This window comes from Mesoplodon bidens (assembly GCF_964165515.1).
Source record: "Mesoplodon bidens genome assembly, chromosome: 3".
NCBI classification, from domain to species: Eukaryota; Metazoa; Chordata; class Mammalia; order Artiodactyla; family Ziphiidae; genus Mesoplodon; species Mesoplodon bidens.
The window spans coordinates 147345892-147367864 of NC_138178.1; the positions used below are offsets into that span (position 1 = coordinate 147345892).

The 21973-nt window shown below is 34.0% G+C and overlaps 1 protein-coding gene across 5 annotated transcripts in view; it reads left to right on the top strand.

Moving 5' to 3' along the window:
* Positions 1–21973, top strand: part of PCNX1 (pecanex 1) — a 175996-nt gene that overhangs the window by 72541 nt on the left and 81482 nt on the right. For 2 of the 5 annotated variants that reach the window (XM_081227688.1, XM_081227689.1), the window contains exons 8-11: positions 3785–3969; positions 16659–16749; positions 18261–18318; positions 20110–20327. In XM_081227688.1, the coding sequence (XP_081083814.1) occupies positions 3785–3969; positions 16659–16749; positions 18261–18318; positions 20110–20327 (552 nt within the window). The remainder of the gene's footprint in view (positions 1–3784; positions 3970–16658; positions 16750–18260; positions 18319–20109; positions 20328–21973) is intronic. The other 3 variants (XM_081227690.1, XM_081227691.1, XM_081227692.1) reach the window with 3 other exon arrangements.

The following is a 21973-nucleotide window of genomic DNA, read 5'->3' on the forward strand; positions in this document are numbered from 1 at the left end:
AGTTACATAATAATAGTCTCATCTTTAAATAAATGTAGGATAGCATGGTTATGCAAAACTTGAAAAACTTGTCAAAAAGAAATGGAATAGGTATGATAATACTTTAATTATAATTACTCTATAAATATCAGTAAAATGTATTAACTTATTTTAAAGTTTAATGAATAGTGTAAGCAATCAACAGTCTAAAAAGCAACTTGGTAAAGTATATGTCTCCAAAGATTGGGGGTGAATCATCAATTTCCTTACAAAGAGAATTTGCATGTATTTTTTATGCTTGTTAGAATATCCTATTTCAAAATTACTTTTTAAAGTTTTTTTTGTTCATTAAGTTAACCTTGTAGGCCCTTATTAATTCTTCCCAGTTAATAGAGATAAAAACAAAAATGAATATTTAAAAATTCTATAATACTAATATTAAGAGTTAGTTCTATATTTATCAGCCTAAATGTGATATCTTTTAGAACTCTAGTTAATGGACTGGAATGAAAATAAATCATCAGTGCATTTGGGGGAAGGGAAAGAAGCTTTACTGTATTCTTAAATTTATTTTTTTAAATATAAGATTGAAAGACTTGTAATCAAATAAGGTCATAGTAATAACTGAGTCCATAATTGGAAATTCATATCATTTTGTGGTACTCAGGAAGGAATCCACCAAATATTTGTTGCTTGTGTACTGTGTTCAAGATACTCTTCTGAGTGTTCTCTGGAATCTGGAGATTCATAGCAATAATGGGATCATACTCTTAGAGTTTATTGTTTAGTTGGGGAGATACATACAAAGATAACTAACAGTGTAAGGCAGAATGTGTCAAATATTAAGTACGTGGTACAGAGGAAGGAAAGACCAAGACCAACTATATTTTTTTATCATTTAAATTAGAAGAGTTAATTAATTAGTAAGACTGCGTGTCAGTGATGCTACTGATAGCCAATAGTTTAGAAACCTAAATTTCTACCTTTTGCTGTGTTGTGAAATAGTTGCTACCTTTTCTGAAACTGATAGTTTTGATATATAATTAGTATTGTAAAAAAGATTAATTTTTGTCAATTATTAGTTAGCTTAAGGTGAAGTACCACCTCCAGGAATAGTTTTCCTAGCAATTTGTGCAAAAATAATGCGCTTTTTTCTTGTTGAAGGATTCTTGAAAACAGGAATTCAAGGGACATAAATATTTTTTGTCTAGCTTTTGATGTTCGGAAACTGGACATTTACAACTGCATAGATTTTGGCTGATTTTCTTTGTTTCTTTATTCTGGAGTTGATTTTCATACATTGCCTAATATTTTGAAAACCTTTTATATATGGATATGTTGAAGATTAACGTATTCTCAATACGTTCACATTAGAATACATCTAACTGCCGTATAGCACGTTTGTTTATGATTTTTAAGTGAAGAAATTGATGGAAAAATTTGTTGAGTATATATATATACATATATTATAAAATTTTGTCTTCTGAGTCTGAAGGATCATAGTATTTGAGCTACTCAAAATTTTCTCCCTTGTGAAATTTGGTCATTTTGGTAAGGTTTATGGATAACTTTAGATGGCTTCCAAGGACAGACTTACTATTATTTATAGTTATGACTTAAAAAGTTAGTGCCGGTAAGCATTGTCAGTGTTTTGCAGACTTATTTGTTTTTAATATGTTGCATACATACCTGTGCTCTATTTAGATTATGTGCTTTTTATTGGCTCTAAAAGAAGCCTGAAAAAAAATTAATGTTTCAGGTAGTGGTGATTAACAGAACTTTCTGTGGTGGTGGAAATATTTTATAATCTGCACTGTCCAGTATAGAAGACACTAACTACTAGCTTCTGCCCACTCTGGTAGCTGTGGTAGCCATGGTAGCCACTAGCTGTGTCACGTGGCTCTTGAGCACTTGAAATATGGTTAGCATGAATGAGGAACTAACATTTTAGTTACTTTAGTCGTGTGTGGCTACTGTATTAGACAGTACAGTTCCAGAGTGTGTTCTGTTACCATAACCACAGCTTTAAGCAATATATGAAGGTTTTTTTGTTTTGTTTTGTTTTGTTTTTGCGGTACGCAGGCCTCTCACTGTTGTGGCCTCTCCCGTTGCGGAGCACAGGCTCCGGACGCGCAGGCCCAGCGGCCATGGCTCACGGGCCCAGCCGCTCCGCAGCACGTGGGATCTTCTTGGATCGGGGCACGAACCCCTGTTCCCTGCATCGGCAGGCGGACTCTCAACCACTGCGCCACCAGGGAAGCCCTGAAGTATTTTTTACTTAGTCTTATTTCATGGTTACAGTTGACCCTTAAACAACATGGGTTTGAACTGTGTGGGTCCAATTACATGTGGGTGTTTTTCGATAATAAATACTATAGGATGACATGATCCGTAATTGGTTGAATCTTTGGATGCTGAACCGTGGATAAGGAGGGGCATTATAAGTTATATGCGGATTTTCAACTCTGGAGATTCGGCTCCTTAACCCCTGCGTTGTTCAAGGCTCAACTCTACTTCAAATTACAGCTCTCTTCCCAGTCTGCAGCAGGATTAGTCTTGTTTTATAGACATCAGAGAAACCGCTGCATTTAAATTCAAAGGATTAGAGAGAAGTTGATACTCATGAAAATGATAAAGTTACCGAATGAGGCCATTCTAAGTAACATACTTCTTTTAATTCCTAAAAGGTCTAATAATTTTAATAATAGTGCAGAGTTGCATTGAACATCATGTAGAGAACGACATATAATAATTATACTCAAAGTGTTTTCATGAGTTTGATCAGTTTAAATTTGAGTGTTATACTAAGAAAATTTAAATTCATAGTGTTTAAAAATATATATAAACATAAAATGAGTTAAGAATATAATATAGTTTCTTAATTTTATCTAATTTTTAGATAATTTAGATAATTTTAATAACATTTATAATCACAAAATACTAAGTATTTTTAAATTTTTGTAAAATTCAGAAAAGATTATAATATCCCTTGAGAAATTACTGTTTTCCAAATTATTTTTATGGTTTTGTAAAACGATGGGTTCTTGTAATGAAACTTTGGTATGAATTGGAAAAGATAAGAACAAAATTCACTAAGGGAATGTAATTATTGTTAACTAACACCTGTATATAAAGCCTGTGGCCTTATTGCAGAACTATGTAGGCTTTTGGTAGAAAAATCACTTTATATATGAATTATATTTCTTCTAGCATCTCAGCAGTCATTTTTATTTCACTTGATTCAGTGTTTTTTATTCTGGTTATCTTCACTAGTTTGTGATTTTCTTTTGATTCAAAATTGTCATCTTGGTTGCATTTGATAAAGATTCTTTGGTTTTCAAGTGCATAGAAATTTTGTCTTATTGTGAATTTGAGGTGCCAGAATATTTGAAAGAACAATTCTAGAATAATTATATCAAGGTTATTTATAAAAATGCATATTGAACTAAAAAATAGGTTTTTTCTATGAGGGACCAGCTACAGCCTACATATATTTAGTGTACTTGTGACTCTTCTTTGCTGCTTTTTTCCTTATACTAGAACTTTGTTGTCTTGAGGTGGAAAGGTGTCACAGATTGGTTGCTTTACATATACATTGAACTTTTTCTGTGTTCATCACCGTGAATCAGATTTCTAAAGACTGGAAATTTTAAGCCGGCAGTATGATCTGCATATTTTGCAAAGTTTGTTGGCTCGCTCTTAGGTTACATTGAAATCTTTTAAAATTAGTTTTCTATATTGACTTCTAGCTATTGTTTTCTCTTTTCTTCCCTGTAATGTCTCCCCAATCCATGTTTTTTCCTAGCCTTCAAGATGGTCAGCAAGACCAGCAGTCCACAGCCCAGGTCAAAGTCCAGTCCCGCCCCCCTTCCCAGGCTGCAGTGCTCAGTGCTAGTGCCTCCTTGCTGGTGAGAAATGGGAGTGTCCACTTAGAAGCATCACATGACAATGCATCTGCTGTAGGCGGCAGCAGTTTGCACGATGAACTTGGTACGCAGGCCTTATATAATCTTGGTGACTTAAAACTTTGATGTGGCAGATAATGGGTAACAATGATTACACTTCTTTCCTGAGATAGCTTCATTTTGGAACTATGCATAAGAGCACTTTTTTTTAGGATTTGCCCTGTGTATAAGGAAAATTTGATATTTGCTTTTCCCTTTTCTGTTTCTTTCAACTCTTACTCTACATTTTCTTTTGAGCATGTCCGTTATTAATGGTAAAGTATTAATAAATGTTCATGCTTTACTGTCCTCTTATAACGATTTGGGCAATTTTATTATTTCTTGGCATTTGTACCATGTGGTGAAATGTTGAATTTTTAAAAATTATTTTGATTGAACCTTAATTTCTCTGAATTCTCTGCTGCAGAAAAGGCAAAAGTACTTTCTAATGGCCTATTGCTGTATAATCTTTCTTTTAAGTATTCTATATTTTACTTCAATGTCTGTCAGAAGTAGGACTTACTATAATTCTAAATGCAGTATTCTGAGGACATGATGGCTCTATACCACTATCAAATGACTTTATAAAGTTTTTTCTTTTTCCTGTTAATACATCTAAAAATAGAAATATAAGTTATTAAATAGTTAATTCTCAGAGAGGTGGTATAGTTTAAAGCCTCAGTAATGCCTTAAAAAGACAGTATTTTATACTGGTTTGTTTTCTATTTCTCTGTCCGGTTCAGCTTTCTCGTGCTCAAAATGCAGATTAATAGCAATTTAAGTAAATATAATGAAGAAGAAAATCTTGTTATTCAGAAATACACATTTCAAAGTATTATATTTGCTTACTGTGATTTTGTTTCTCCATGTTATAACTGTCTTTCATTTATAAAGAAGATAATTTAGTTGATGCTTTTACTAGAAGGATGTATGGTATAGGGTGCCCAAAATAGGTATAATAAAATTTCATATGCTGTTTATTGACTCTTTTCCCATTTTGTAAAAACTCTTAGTTACAGAGAGAATTAGTAAGTATTAGATATGCATATTGATGAAAATTGTCATCTTTAGCAAATCTTATAGAAAGCTGAAAGTGGTCATCTAAGATATTTATACATTAGAATGTACGGTGATTTCTAAATAAAATGAGAAGGCAATAAAACATTTTAATTTTAGAGTGCTTTTGCTTTTGAGTTTGTAATTTGCAGAGAGCAGGGAGTCTATAAAGAGGGTGTTTGAAAAGAGTAAGGTAAACTTCAATTTAGTTACTTTGACTGAAAGTAGGGATGCTTCCTTAGCTGCAAATATATTGAGTAAATAGTATCTTTTTATTGACGTTTCTCTTGGGTTAACCCAAAGTTCCTATAAACAGAGGACTTGTCAATTTGTATGTGTAAAATTACAGTCACTATCACCATTGTCCATTGATCATTTGGTAGTAGATTAGCTAAGCTTAGTTTTAATCCATTTTGGATTTTTAAACTCTTGTCAGATGAAGAATAAATTGAACCAGTAGGTGATTTTCCTTTGTAAAAATTCTTAATTTCTCAAAAAACTTGCTAAGCAAGATTTAGTTATAAAGTTCCGTGCTTAAACCACATGCAGATTATTGAGAATATGTACATATCAATTTAGCATCTACTGGTGAATATTCAGGATATTCTCTTAAAATTTGGATTTTATCTTTTGTGTTAACTGCTTTCTGATAGTTCTTGGCCTGTGGTAATTGAACGTTGCCAAATTGAATGCTTAGTAATAATTAGCACAAAAGACACAATCAATGGAGAGTGTATACCTGTTCGTTTCATAGCACATAAGGTTGGCCAAAAAAGATTCTTAAAATGAACTGCTGCTGAACTTGAAGGAATTGGTAGAGACACTGATTTTTTAATATATTACACTAGAATATTTTTGTTGCGTAGTTTAATTTTCTACATGATTTTAATTAACAGTAGTAAAATAATTTTGTGTGAATGAATTTGGATACTGTATACTCAAATATGTTGAAGTTAGCCATGATATTCCCTGAAAGTATGGAGTATTTACAAAGGATTGCTTCCTTCCAAATTTAGCTTCTTCAACTGAAAATTTTAAATGTATAATTTTTACATGTGAAAATTTATAAATACACATAATACATTTATATAACACACTCATACACATACACACTCAAACTTACATATATCCACTTATACATATATATGTTTGGGTGCATATAAATGTTTTCATGTGTATACATGTATATGTTGTAATTGTGTGTTTACTTTTTAAAGTGGGGAATATTAGCCTTTTTTGATTAAAGGAAACTTGCAGTCAGGCATTATTTAATTCCAAGCCTAGGTAGTTTTCCTTAACTATGTTTTTGACATTTTTACTCTGTGATGTCATAATAGATAACCACATCCATTTCCTATACTAAATCCTGAGAATCATTTTTCTGTTGCATTTTATCTAGCATTTCAAGATTATCAGGTAGCACCGGACATGGTGGAAAAGTTCATTGATGATGGCATTATAAGGTTTTATTAGTAGCTTAATCAGCAGAGGAAAATACATTTTCATCATCCATTTTCCACAGGCATAATAATTGTTCATCATAACTTTTAAAACTGAATTATTAGTGTATAATTTAGAACCTGGTTGGAAAAATTTGGATGGCTTCCTTTCTCATTTATACACTTCATTTCCATGGAAACTTTGTTTAAATAATTATGTAAGTGATGGGTAAGTTTTGAAGTTAAAATCTTTGAAAAGGAAATTACTATCAAAGAATTTCTCAAATCCTTCAATGTAACGTGTTATTCTTTTTGTAAAAACCACGTTCTAAAGGTTAATTTTCTTTTTATCAGCCTTTTGTTGAACTTATTTGCAGTTGATTTCATACTATAGTCTGAATTAAACTGCAGTTTTACTAAATAAAACAAACTTTTGGTTATTACCCAGGTAAGTCACACAAGAGACAGTTTTTATGTTAATCCTGGCTTCTGCTTGTGAATTAAGACTAATAAATTGATGTAGTGATGAAATAGGTTATTATAATTGATAGTTAAACTCTTAATATATATCACATCTCAGAGGAAGTATTCTAGATAGGATCAAACAGGAAAATTTGTCTTTTTTTTTCTGTGTATGAAATTAGTGGTGGTGAGGATATGTTTTGAGAAGTATATATAAAATTATTTTCATGTGAAAAATAAAAATACTGTTATAGGCAAGAAATGAGGACAATAGAGTTTTATGTTTATCAAGACATAAATGTAAAATATATAAATATCATAGGTAGTGTTCCTCTGAATTTAAGACTTTCTTAATTTCGTTAATGTATTAGAGGTTTAAAGAGTAATGAATTGATTTTTCTAAGGTTTTTTAAAAATTTCATTACTGTACAAGTATTTACAAAGAAGGTATTCTTTCTGATAATCCGCTTTACTACAGAACTTATTACCTTGAAAATGTGATCAGCTCTAGAAAAAGATTTAACGGAAATCTGGCAACACCCTATTGACCTTCTTAAGCAGTTTATAGCAGCTATGCGTTATTAAGGAGAAATACAATTTGGAGGCTTTTAAATTTTTTATTTTAAAAAGCAGAGACTCAGATGATCTATAATACTTTCAGTGATTTTTATGTTAGTCTTAGTGTTTAAAATAGATTATATTATTATGGACTACTCTGTAACATTTTGGGCTCTGTCATTAAGTACTTCTCATTACTATAAATAAAAGTCAAGATGGCTTTAAAGGGACCTTGGAGTCCATACTTTAGTCTCCTATGTTATGGTAGATCTTTTTCATTCATCTAAACTAAAAGTTATTCTTTTTTGAAACAACCTTGATCTTACCCTTTATTGTTGTTTTTGAATACAAATTCTATTTTTTTGTACCTTTTTGCAGGGGAGGGCAACACAAAGTATTTATTTATTTAACATCTTTATTGGAGTATAATCGCTTTACAATGGTGTGTTAGTTTCTGCTTTATAACAAAGTGAATCAGCTGTACATATACATATATCCCCATATCTCCAGTATTTATAAATGAAAGTAAAATGTTTATTTTTATGGAAACAGTAAAAATGCTTCATTATCTCTAGAAGGAAGAAGTATTAAGAATTTAGGGGGATGTATTCTATTTGTACTTTTTGGTGTAAGGATGGGAAAAGCATGTTCTAATACAAGTTTACAAATACTGGAAAATAAAATGAAGAAAATTAAGTCATCTGCAGTCTTACCACTCAGAGATAGTCACTATTAACATTTTATTTTTATTTCCTTTCTTTTTTAATGCATACATGTATATGCTTTTCTAACAGAACTGGGATGATGTTGTATGACTTTTATGTCACTGTATGAGTTTTGCTTCTTGCTGTTTTCTCTTAGCACATTTGAACATTTATTCATGTTGTTTTTTAACTTGTTCTTAAGTGACTGCGTAATATTTTATCACTGCGAGCTACATGAAAGGTAGTGTAGAATAGTGAGCTCTAGAGTTAAACTTCCTGGCCTCAAATGCAAGCTCTACCACTTCCTAGCTGTGTGACCTTGGACAAGTTATTTTCTCTCCCTGTGCCTCAGTTTCCTTATGTATCAAAGGGGGGGATAGTAATAATACTTCATAGGTTTGTGGTGAGGATTATACCTATTAAAATATTGAAAGCAATTAGAACAGTGCCCGGCAATAGTAAATTACATAAATAATCATCACTATTATTGTTAACATTATTATTTATTACAATTTATTTAACCAGTTAACTAACCCCATTGTTAGTCTTCAAGATGATTCCTGATATTTTCTATTGTAATAAACACTCTGCTGAACATCCTTTGCACAGCCCTTTCTGTACAGCTGTGATTATGTCCTTAGGCCAAATACAGTGAAATGGAATTATCCGTCAAGGGGAAATAAACATTATTGAGACTTTGATGTATACTCTTAATTGCTTTATGGAAAGCTTGTTTACACTTTATCTGGCAGGGTTTGAGAGTGTCTGTTTTATCCCCACAAATATTAAAAATAAACCTAGATAAATTATATTTTATCTACTCTAACCGTCATTTCCTGGAAATGCTCAGAAGTTTATCATTGTTACTGTGGAAAGACTACCGGCATATTATTTTTAAAAGTTTGGGATGCTTGAACTGCTCTAGGAATTTTACGGAAGATAACAGAGACTGGTTGAGATATCTGATTTGTCTCTTGCCAGTCTGTGTTGTAAAGAATTCATTGAAGCACTAGATTAACTGCTTTCTAACGTTAACATTCTTAAGATTCTAAATTAAATTGATTAGTATGTGCATTAGTTAGAATATAGGTAGAGTCTTTAATGGAGAGACCTGCCCTCCCTCATCCCCCATCAGTGACTGAAATTAGAGAGAAGTTTACATTTCTCTCATAACAGTCTGTTGGGAGCCGTCCCTAGCAGATGGGTTGGTTCTTTTATCTTCCACATATGGCTTCCCTGCTTGGTCCATGGTGACTGCTCCCGTTGTTGACATTTACCCCCAGACAGGAGGGCAGTGGGGAGGGGGGTGCTAAAAAAAGGTCAAGGACAGCTAGCCTTTATGTTTCAGACTGTGACTTGGGAAATGTGCCTGTCACTTCTCCTGCCTTCCATGGGCTCATACATAGTCACATGGCAACTTCTAGCTTCAGGAGAGGCTGGGAGAGGTCTCTAGGTAGATAGACATAGGCTCAGCTGAAATTCACTGAGGGGAAGGTCCTATTTTGAAAAGGGATAAGGACAAGATGCATACTGGAGGCCAGTCATCAGTCTTTGCCACAGTAAGACAATAAACACTTCAGATCAGTAAGATTAAGATCAATGACCTACTAGAAAAGTTGAGAGTTACAAGTAGCTTGCAATTATGGGCAAACAGCTCAACTTTGCTCATAATTTTTAAAATTGCAAATTAAAAATAGGATTATGATATTTTTCATCTACTGAATGTGTAGTGATGTCCATTGTTGGAAAGGGTCTGGTGAAATAGACCACTACAAGATTGAACATTTTTGGAGGGAGGTTTAGAACAATAGACCAAAAATGCCAATATATTTTAATCCACAAGTTTCACAAACATGCGAAGATATATGTACGTGGATATTCATTGTAGCATTGCTTGTAATTTGGAAAACTGTAAACAATCTAAATGTCTGTTACTGGAGAACCCCTGGTGTATTATTCATGAACATAACTATGATGTTCAGAACTTGATATATATGTGTTATTGACATGAAAAGTAAGCTATTTAGTAAGCAAAAGAAGTAAATTTTAGAAAGTGTGTATGAAGAGAATGATCCATTTGCTTTGAGACAAAATGTAGATAAAAATTTTTCAGAAGAACCCAGAAAGTGCTCTTGGCAGTGGCTTTCTGTGGGGAGTGGGGAACTTTCTTCATTTTATATACTGCTTTTGAATCTTTCGATGCGTCATATTTTAAAAATGAAACACAAAAACAAAACAATGGATGTCACTCATTCTCCAAAACCTTGATTAGTAACGTGTGGGAATTTCACTGACTACATGCTGTCTCATGTTCATCCATCTACTTGGTCTTTTACCTGACTAGTCTTTTTTTTCTTGTTTGTTTTTAAATCAACTTTATTGACATATAATTTTGGCATCATAAATTGTGTTCATTCAACATGTACAACTTGGTGAGTTTTAACAGATGTGCAAGCCTGTGAAATCCCACAGCCAAGATACAGAACATTTTCATTGTCTTCAAAAGATTGTGCCCCCATTGCAGTCTGCGCCTCCTCTGTTCCTGGCCACAGGCATCCACTGTGTGCTTTATGCCATTATGTTCTTCCTCTCCTAGAAGTTCATATAAATGCAGTCACACAATATGAAACCTTTTGTGTTTAGTTTTGTACTTAGCCTGGTGCTTCTGAGATTCATTATGTTGTTAGCAGTATGTTTCTTGTTGCTGAGTATTCATTTTATGAGCTTACTATATATTTTATATTCATTCATCTGTCAATGGACAAGTTTGTGTTGTTTCCAGGTATTGGCTCTTGTGAATAAAATGTCTAAAATGTTTTCAAAAGTAATTTTATATTCCCACCAGCATGTATGAGTTCCAGTTGTTCCCATTCTCACTGACATTTGCTATTTTTGGCCTTTTAAATGTTAGCCCTAATGGGTGTATAATGATATCTCATTGTGGCTTAAATCTGCATTTCTCCTATGAGCAGGGATGATGAGGATCCTTTGGTGTGTTTATTGACTATACATATATATATATATATGTATATATATATATATGTGTGTATATATATATATATATATCTTCTGTGAAGTGTGTCCAAATCTTTTACTCAGTTTTAAAATCAAGCTGTTTGTCTTATTATTGACATTTAAGAGTTCTTTTGATATTTTAGATACAACTAATGTGTCAGATACAAATTACAAATATCTTCTCCCATTCTGTGACTTTTTTTGTTTATTTATCTGATCACTTGTAATGTCATCGATGTCATTGTTATGGATTATTTTACCAAGATGAGGAAGACTTGCCCTTTTGAAGGAGATGTGAGATGATGAAATTATATCAGAATATGAACTTGTACATTCACTTCTGGAAGGTTCACCTGATCTGGGGATTCCACTTAATGAATTGACATGTTGTGTTAAGTCAGAACTAGCGAACAGTGACCATGGCAGTAAAATATATCAGTATATGAATCTCTTTCACTGTTACCAAGCAATAGAGTTTATCTGTCTTTTCTTACCAGTACTCAAAAGCTCTCTTCTAAACCAACCTCTTTCTTCTCATTTCTACCCTTTTTCTTATCCTTCTCCTGTTTTAAAAACCTAGCACATCATTGCACGTTCTAGGAAGAAGGGCTGGTTGTCGTATTGAACAGGAGCAACATAGTGACTTGATTTCCATTTAGCACAAGAATTAAAGAGATTTTATAAGAGTAAGGCCTTTGGTCTAGGACAGGCTTTAGCAAACTATGGCCTGGTGACTATATCTAGCTTGACGCTTGTTTTGTAAATAAAGTAAATATTTTATGTGTTTTCTGTGGCTGCTTTCACGCTACAGTGGTAGACTCAAACTGTTGCAACAGAGACCATCTGGCCCACAAAGCCTAAAATATTTATTATCTGTCCCTTTACAGAAAAAGTTTGCTGATCCCTGGTCTAGGGAGAAACAGGTCCATAAACCTGTAAGCAGCAGTAAAATGAGTCATTTCCGTCTGGGTGAAAACTCTTGTTTCCTCAGAGACTCACAGGCACCACTCATAGTAAGGGGGGTGCTATCCAAGAAATGGGAACTTGTCAAGGCCTCCTCTCTTAAAGGTGTCATGTATTCATTGGAATGATATTGTGAGCACAATACTCATCACCGCCAGAAAAAGACACTTCTCGTAGAGTACTCAAGTTCGTCATAGAGATGTGTGTAGTCCCCCAGTTGTCTTCTAAAAACACTTCGTAAAGCTGCCTCCCTTGTCTCTCTCTCTCTTTGCTCTTGTAGCCCCTCCTTGCGCTAAGAATAATGCTAGAAAAGTGAGAAGTCAAGCAGTGTATCAGGGTTAGGCTTGGAGAATGCAAAATGAATGGGGGTGTAGGGTGGGGTTCTACAGAACGAAATCGTCCAAGAAATGTAAGAGGCCTTCTTTGTCGTTGGTGCTAGGAAGATTGGAACAACCCTACGGATGATTTGTCCTTCTGGTAACCACCTCTTTCTAAGATAAATAAGTGAAATGAGTGACATTAAGAATGCATTAAGGGTTTCTCACAATATAAACTGAACTTTGTGTTACGTGGTGAGGATCTTTATTGATAGGACTAATTAGAGAATCTCATTAATTTCTATGTCTTTTATCAGTGTTTTGCCAGTGTTTATTTTGGTTTTTTGTTTTTTAATTTATTTATTTTGAGCTGCGTTGGGTCTTCGTTGCTGCACACGGGCTTTCTGTAGTTGCAGTGAGCAGGGGCTACTCTTCGCTGTGGTGCGTGGGTTTCTCATTGCAGTGGCTTCTTTGTTGCAGAGCACGGGCTCTAGGCACGCGGGCTTCAGTAGTTGTGGCTCGCGGGCTCTAGAGCGCAGGCTCAGTAGTTGGGGACACGGGCTTAGTTGCTCCGCGGCATGTGGGATCTTCCCGGATCAGGGCTCGAACCCGTGTCCCCTGTGTTGCCAGGCGGATTCTTGACCACTGCACCACCAGGGAAGTCCCCAGTGTTTATTTTGAATTTGTGGCTTCAGGGAAATGCTTCAAGTGTCCTTGTTCCTTAAATCAATATTCAGTTTTCCTTATCTTCTTGTTCATCACTTATGTATTGACCTGTGGTTACTGGAAATTCTCCCACCTCAAGAAAAATAGGGTTTTGTGGAATTAAATTGAATTTTTGAAGACAGTAGCAGTCATTATTGAATATTTGAAACAGAAATACCGGGTACCTTAACTTTTCTTTATCTTAGAGATGCTATATCATGGCCAATGTCATTATTAAGTCTGAAATTCCAGCCTCCAATCTTGTTTGTCAGAAATTAATGATTTTCTTTTAAAATCATGACAGAGCCATACTGTTAGATATAATTAGTTATGACCTGGGAGTTGAATTATGAGGAGATCACTTAGTTTATAATCATAATGCATGTGAGGAGGACATAGTTCATTGATGTTCTACTTTCTTCCCAATTAATGTTCATTAGAAATAATATTTAAATGGAAGTATTTTTCTAAATACAGAATACTTATTAAAATAGGGTTATTAATAAGGGCACATTTACTTATTAGTTCAGAAAGCTTAACTGTGATTATGGTTTTAATCTCAAATGAGATATATGTCAAGTTGTTATGTTTGCTAAGAAGATTTGTACACATTTAAGATATTATTAATTTTTATAAACCAATAGCAATATGTACTTATTTCTGTTTTGGTTATTTTTGAAGATTATTATATTCATATATTAAAATGTTACTAAGTTTTTCACTGAAACCTGAAGCTAAACACTTTTTAGTGTAACTTAGTTTTCTGAATTATCTTCTGAATAAAATTTGTTACTTCTGAAGTGCTGTCAGCTGCCAAGCCCAAAGCCGTAAGAGGGACATAGAATCTGTTCTTTTGGTGGAGTTAAGTTGGGACTACACCATGAAGCCTTAATGCAAAGTTAGTTTGTTCTGACATATGCCATGTATGTTTTTATGAACCTGCCATGTTTGTAAAGTTAGTAGGTAGACAGAAGCTTCTTAGGGAAAAAAAACAAGCACTGTTGAAGTCATGCACATTTGTTGAAATTATAACTGCCCTTTTCTTAGACATGTGTTATGCCTTGTTTAAATTTTTAAATTTTATTCCTTGTTACTCAGTGGTTTTGTATGCATTCAGAGTTGTAGATTTGTGGTTGTAGTTGTAGATTTATGTAGTAATAAAACTACTCAGTTTTTCCAGCTTTCTTTCTGAAAAGCTTTTGGGGGGTTGTTTTATTTTTATTTAAAATGCACCCATTTCTTTATAAGTTTCATACTAGACATCTATACATAAAAGACAACATAGTTGCAGTAATGACTTAATCATCTTTTACTGTTTCGTTTGAAAATTACAAAGAGTAATATTTTAGTTGATTTCAGTTGCATATAAATATTTATTATTTTTAATATCCCAAGAACAGGGCTTATATTACTAAAAATCCCATGGAATGCTTAAATACTCAGAATATACTCCAAAAATTTAAATTCTACTGAATATAGAATTATTTCAAAAATACACACAAATTATGTGATATAAACACAAATATTTATGTATTCCATTCTTACTGGATTTCATACTAGCCCGCCCAGCTCTGTTACTCTGTGATTTAGTCATTTAATATGATTTTATATTCTTCTGCATTTATGCAATCTGTGATTTTGATCAGGTGTTTCTTTTTTTTCTGTTAATCTAAGTTAATTTTAGCACAGCCCATCTCTGATTATACATGCTAATAAGTAAGGAAAGAGCACAGCATAAAAAGTTACAATTTAAAAATAATTTTAGGGCTTCCCTGGTGGCGCAGTGGTTGGGAGTCCGCCTGCCGATGCAGGAGACACGGACTCGTGCCCCGGTCCGGGAAGATCCCATATGCCGCGGAGCAGCTGGGCCCGTGAGCCATGGCCGCTGAGCCTGCGCGTCTGGAGCCTGTGCTCCGCAACGGGAGAGGCCACAGCAGTAAGAGGCCCGGGTACCGCAAAAAAAATAATAATAATAATAATAATTTAAAATCTCAGTCAAGGCAGTTTTTAACTTTTGTCTTTACTAACAATTTCTTCAACCCACCCTATCACTTCAGAAAACTCTTATCATTTCATCTTAGTTCCCTACTCTGGTTTCTGTTAGAGGTGCTAAGAGTGAGGAACTCATGGCTAGAAGACAGGGGGGTAAAAAGCGGAGTTTTAGATAATCTACATGCTCAGTAATCCTCCCTTGAAAAACAGCAAATGAGCTGAGCATTTCACAGAATGCCTTTTTCCCTAATTTATCTCAGGAGTATTTTGACCAAAAATAATGCTACTATAGAAAACACCATAATAGGATAAAATATTATGACTCATAGAAAGTACTCAATCCTATTTAATAAAGTACTTTTTCTGATTCTAGTCCTTTTGACGAAAGAAGTAGTTGTTGAAATGTTCTGTGAACCCTTGGTTATATTAGAACATTATGGGGGCCTTTTATTGTCATTTTTCAAGGATTTCACTTAAATAAAAATTCTTATTGTATACTGTTTTCATTGTAGTCATGGAAAAGAAATCCTTTAGCCTTGTCATCAAGTTGAAATTGCCCTTTAGATTTCTCATATTTATAACCTCAGTAGTTCTAGCTAGTAAAACAAAAACCTCATAAATACTCAAAAGGCAGTCTGGACTGGATTCAAACAGTTGCAGTTATATACCTCATCTTATTGTCCTACTAGAAATTTATATTCATTTATTTATGCTCCCTACCCACCATTGATATGGCTTACCATAGATCTTCAAAGTACAGCATGCATTTCAGACAGTATTCAGGTTTCTAAAATTCCATTATCAGAAATCATTTTACGTTATACAGTTCGTTTTAAGAGAGTTTTTTTTTCAAACCTATATTCTTTGCAACCAATAAAATTTCTAAGCCTTTTATCAGTTCTGTAGATACTTGGCTACAGCAAATGGTGTTCCTGAATTCTTTCATAGAGTTCTTGTAGAATCATACAACTATTAATATTCATTGAATACTGTAGTTTGTCACCAACATTATTATACTTCATTCATTGAACTTCCTTAGATCCATTTTGATACTTTTCATTTCTTCTTAAAAGTAAAACAAAACCAAAAAACTCTGAAGGTAATCACATAAATTTGTTGTCTTGCAGTTTGAGCTATCTTAAAACTTAAGCAGCCCTCCAAATGGCTACTCACCACTTGTAAGTAGTGGTCAGGTGACCTTTAAACAACATTCAGTTTGTTTGTATTATAATTTGAATTGAGAATGTGCTGGGAGGAGAAAAGAGAAGGAGACTGCTATTACAAGCTGACTTAAATCACTTTTAATACCTGATTATGTATGTTGACATTTTGCCACACTGTTTAGCATTCCTTTTCAATTCACATCATGCTGAATTACATGTAGATCATTGTTTTTTAAATATTTTGTGAAAAGAAGGTTATAGTACATTTTCTTAGATTGTAACAAGCTTAAAATTAGTGTTTCATGAAGGAAAATTTCTGAGTATTCTAATGGCTTTTTTAAAAAAATCATTTATTTGCTAGGTAAGTTCTCTTCTACGCTTTATGAGACTGGTGGCTGTGATATGTCACTTGTGAATTTTGAACCAGCAGCAAGAAGAGCATCCAATATCTGGTATGTGTGAAGTCATATTAGGGGAGTGTATATACTTGCATATGTTTGCCGTTTTTAAAGTTTGTAAACATTGAGATAGAAAAGTTATTTTGAAAACATTTGTTTATATTGGGTTAAATAAATGGTCATTATGCATTTGTCGCCAAAGAATTAAAGTAGAATTTTTTGCTGTGGAAAAAAAGAAAGCTGTTATTCTTAAAACAAAAGCTATTATGTATTTTTAAAAAATTAAGTAAACATTTCCTGTAGATCTTACCATGAGACAGCAGTTTCCTGCAATTTCAAATTTAACTATGTATGTATATCGCATGATGGAAAAAACTGATTAGAAAAATATTTACACAGCTAAGTTCAAACCCATCGATTCCTTTCTTTGTGTAATTTCAAATCTTTATTTCTGTGTGAGGGTTTTGATCAAGTGTCTTTTTAAATGATTATCTTTTATTTTGTTTTAAAATGTGTTTACCAGCTGTAAGAAGTAGGAATTTCTTAAAATGTGGGTAATATGTTGCATTTAGTTTCTTTTCTCTCCTTCCCTCAGGAAGGAATTATGTAAGATAACAGAGAAGTTAGGAGGAAAGCAAATAAGAAATAGAAATCTTGGTCGTATAACATAATCAATTATAGTTTAGAATGTGTTAAATTTTTTTTCTGAAATGTTAATCTTACTCATCTATTCAAATTGCTGCATTGAAATTCATTGTTGATTGATTAGCTCACTTTTTTTCCACAAGAGTCATTTGATTCTTATTTTAGGACTTCCATTTAATAGTGGGACACACCTATTTATATGTTACATATCTATGGGCAGTTAGTTTTTTCAGTTTTATGGGTCTCTTTAAAGCAATAGGGTCTTGTGATCACTTAGCTTAGCATGCTGAAACGATAGAACATTTCAGAAACTGTACTCTTTAATAAAGCTCCTTTAGTCCAGTTTCAGAATTCACCCCCTCAAAAATGATTGGAGTGTTCAGATGATTTTGTAATAGTGGAAGCAATAGGAGGATGGAGCAATGGGAACACTTTATTATGTTTAATATAATTCAAGATAAGAACAATTCCTTACACCATAAATGTGGTAAGGTCTTAAGTTTTGAAATCTAAATTTGACTGAACTGTGGAAACTGAATTGTCACGTCCTAGACTATTATATCATAGGTTAAATTTATTATGGCTCCTGGCAATATGTTAATTGCTTTCTTAAACAATTTTCACAAGAACTTTGTCATAGAGGTACTTTTATCCTATGTTACCAATGAGGAAACTGAGGTATAAAAAGGTTAGATAACTTGTCCAAGATCTCATTCAGTTGATGAGGAGATTTGAATATAGATACTTTGACCCAGAGGCTATGCTCCTAATCACAACTCTAGGAAAATTCGATTTTGTACTTTGAAGTTTACATGGAAAAGTAGACAGTGTAAGTATCATGTAATTGTTAATAGACTTATTTTTCTTTCTACTACTTGACAAGCTGTTTATTCCCTAAAGTCTTCTTCATTTTTCTTTAGTGACACGGATTCACATGTATCCAGTTCTACCTCAGTTCGATTTTATCCACATGATGTGGTAGGTTTTCCTTTATTTTTATAAAATGCTGTATTTTCAGATTAAGTAGCTATACAAATCAGAAAATTGATGAGGTTACAAAATATCAGTTTTGTTGAAAACTGGCAAAATCACATTTGCTGTCCCATAGTGGATCTCTTCTCATAAGTCCTTTGTTAAGAAGCAAACAAGCGTAAAGCACCATGAAGTTTAATTAGCTATTTATGAATCAGTAACTATACTTTTGAGGGTACATAGAGGTCTGTTTACTCACCAGTGTCATAATCTGGTTGTGCCATTTTTAACTGCCATTTTAAAACTTCACTTTGAACATTATGATTTTAGTACATAGCTAACTGATTTGGTACTTATCTACTAACTGTTGGTTAACTATTAGTTATTCATATACCAGTGTGTGTGCTTAGTGATGTTACCGCTGTATAAAAAAATGCCATATGAGATGCAGTGGGTATATTTTAAAAAGATAACACTGCCTTTGTGTGATGTATATCAAAATATATATATTGAGGTTAGAAAAGATAGAACAGTTGAAATCCTTATAAGCAATATTTAAGAGATACAAGGTACATGTAGATAAATTTAGTGCCAAAGAGATTAACTATTAGCGGCTTCCTGAAGATGATGAGTTGTGAGCAGGGTTTTAAAACCATAGATGTGAATTGGCACAGAACAGTAGTTTTCAACATTTGGCAATGTCTGGAAATATTTTTGCTTGTTACAATCAGGGGGATGCTGTAGGTATCTAGTGGGTGGAAGCCAGGGATGCTGTAAAACGTTCTACAGTGGAAAGCATAGCCCCCACCCAAAGAATTATCTGGCTTGAAAGTACCTGTAGTGCCAAGATTGAGAAACCCTGGCATAGAGGATATGGGAGAAAAAGTGTTTGGGGAGATATTTGTCAATGCTTAGAGACAGAAATGGCTGTTATATAAGAAACATATTTTCTTGACTTTACTCCACCCCTGTGTAGGAAAAATAAAGACTGTTCCTACTCTTCTGCTGCAGTGTATTCCTGGAAACTCCACAGGAAAGCAGAAATGGGGAAATGATTACAGTGATCCCTTGGTATCCGCAGGGGATTGCTTCCAGGACCCTGTGCGGATACCAAAATCTATGTTTGCTCAAGTCCTTTATATGAAATGGCATAGTAGCATTTTCCACTGTTAAATGGTATGAGAGCCTTGAGACAGCAAAATGCTGGCTAGTGCTATGCTAAATTCAGAAAACTTTGGATTCTTTCAGAGGAAGGGGAAACTGGTGAATGGATGAGTTGAAGCTGAAAGAAATGTAATGTGGTACTATCCTGTATAGCCTCAGATGAGCAGCCTGCCAAAACAAAAATAAAGGAGTGTGGGAGGGATTTGAAAACAGCAATAAGAGTGATAAGAGACTGTACGAAGAATTGAGATTTGAAGGCATTGAATCCAATGCAGAGGAGCTTAGATTTGACACAGTAGTGAGGTTCATAGCTTAATGAGAGAAGAGAAGGGGTAGGGAGAAGGGAAGCCGCTAATGATTCCCTGTTGGTGATTTTAATGGATTCACTAGCTATACAATCATAAAATACTAAAATTTCAAATACTTCCTAGAAAAATCTTTCCAAAAGGCCTTTGTTGTAGTTCACTTCCTTTTGTCACCTTCTGTAGTTTCTAACAATCATAAAATATCCACAAGAGTGGACTAGTGTAGAGAATTAAGGAGGTTTAGATAATTTGCAAGCTGATTGCATAGCCCTTGAAGCATGACTTGATTAAAGATATTTTAAGCCTTTCAATGCTGATTTTCTTTTAGCTCTCTCTTCCACAGATTCGATTGAACAGACTATTGACCATCGATACAGACTTGTTGGAGCAACAAGACATTGACCTAAGCCCTGATTTGGCAGCTACTTATGGTCCAACAGAAGAAGCTGCCCAAAAAGTTAAACACTATTATCGCTTTTGGATCCTGCCCCAGCTGTGGATCGGCATTAACTTTGACAGACTCACACTTTTGGCCCTGTTTGATAGGTGAGAATATAGTGTGATATTAAAGATATACGCAGACTTTATTTTTAAATTGAAATGTATTAAATTACCCATTGAGTATTTGACTTGGTTTCCATGTTGGAAGGTGTTTTCTATTTTGGTTCTCTTGAGATAAAATTTAAGTTAGTAAGGCTCCCAAACATTGACTCTCCTGAATCCATTAAAAGCTTTTTTTGTGGAAATTTTAATATGTTTATTTTAAAAATTGTTTTTATCATTAAGAATCATACAACTGTACTTAAAAGCCAGAGAATTTGAGGTGTTAATGACCATAAGGTTATATGTAATATGACTCGAACTATAAAAGGTATAATAGTAAACAGTATTAGTCAATTATGAACTTGGTGACCAACTGCTGCTTCTAGTTGACATGGAGTAACAAAGACTGGGTTTACTCTTCTACGTAAAACAATGAAAAACAGATAAAATGCATGAAACAGTGGTTTTCAAGACACTGGAAATAAGACAGAAAAGGACCGTGATTCCTGAGAGATGGGAAGCAAATTATGTGAGCCCACCTTACTGCCTTAAGAGAGTCCCCAGGCTGTGGTACTGAAGTAGAGTCCAGCAGACTTCCTGAGTTGAGGAGATGGAGCTCAGAGTCCAGGGAGACTAGAGCAGCTCAAGTCTGTAGGATAGAACATCAGAGAGAGGATTGCTGCTCAGAGAGAGAACCTCAGAGATTTTTAGTGGGTCTCCTCAACTCTTCAGCAGAGTATTGGTAAGAGAATGTATAGGAGGAAGACAGGGTCAGAATGATGTGAAAGAAACAGGAACAGTGCCTGGCACACAGGGCTGGGGATAGTGCCTATCCCCACCCACCATAATTCATACTTTATGATGCATTGTGTAGGGTACTCAGGAAAGTCTTGCCTTAGAAGTGGGGAGTAATTAGCCCTAGCATGAGCACTGCTCCAGACCCACCTAGCAAGCCATAAAAGCAAGACCTGAAAGGATCAAACTGTTTCCAAGTAGCATAACAAAGCTCAACAAGATTTATAGAAATCCAGAAATTCTCACCACATAAAAAGTTAAGATTCACAATATCTGGCATCCAATCGGAGATTACCAAGCATACAAAGAAATGACAAAATGTGATTTATAATGAGGGAAGTAAGGAAACCAACCTGTAACTGTCACTGATATTAGAATTAGCAGTCAAAGACATTAAACAGTTATAAATGTACTTTGCGTGTTAATAAAAATTAAGTAGAGATATGGAAGGTATGAAAAAAAAAGACCCAAGTCACACTTAGAGATGAAAACTAAAATGTCTGAGATGAAAAATACAATGGATGAGATTAATGGTAGATTAGACATTACAGAAGAAAATATAAGTGAAGTTGACAGCATGGCAGTAGAAACTAAAAAATGAAACAAAGAAAAAAGAATCATTCTCCTACTCCCATCCCCCAATGAAAAGACTATACAAAATGAAAGTAAGCCAAGGGAGACAGGAAGAGAGAAAAAATTTTGAGGAAGTAATGGTGGAAAACTTTCAAAATTTGATGAAAACTACAAATGTACACATTGAAGAATCTTCATGAACCTCAAGTACAAGAAACATGAAAAAAACTATACCAAGGCACATAATTGCTCAAATCAGTGATAAAATCTTAAAAACTGCA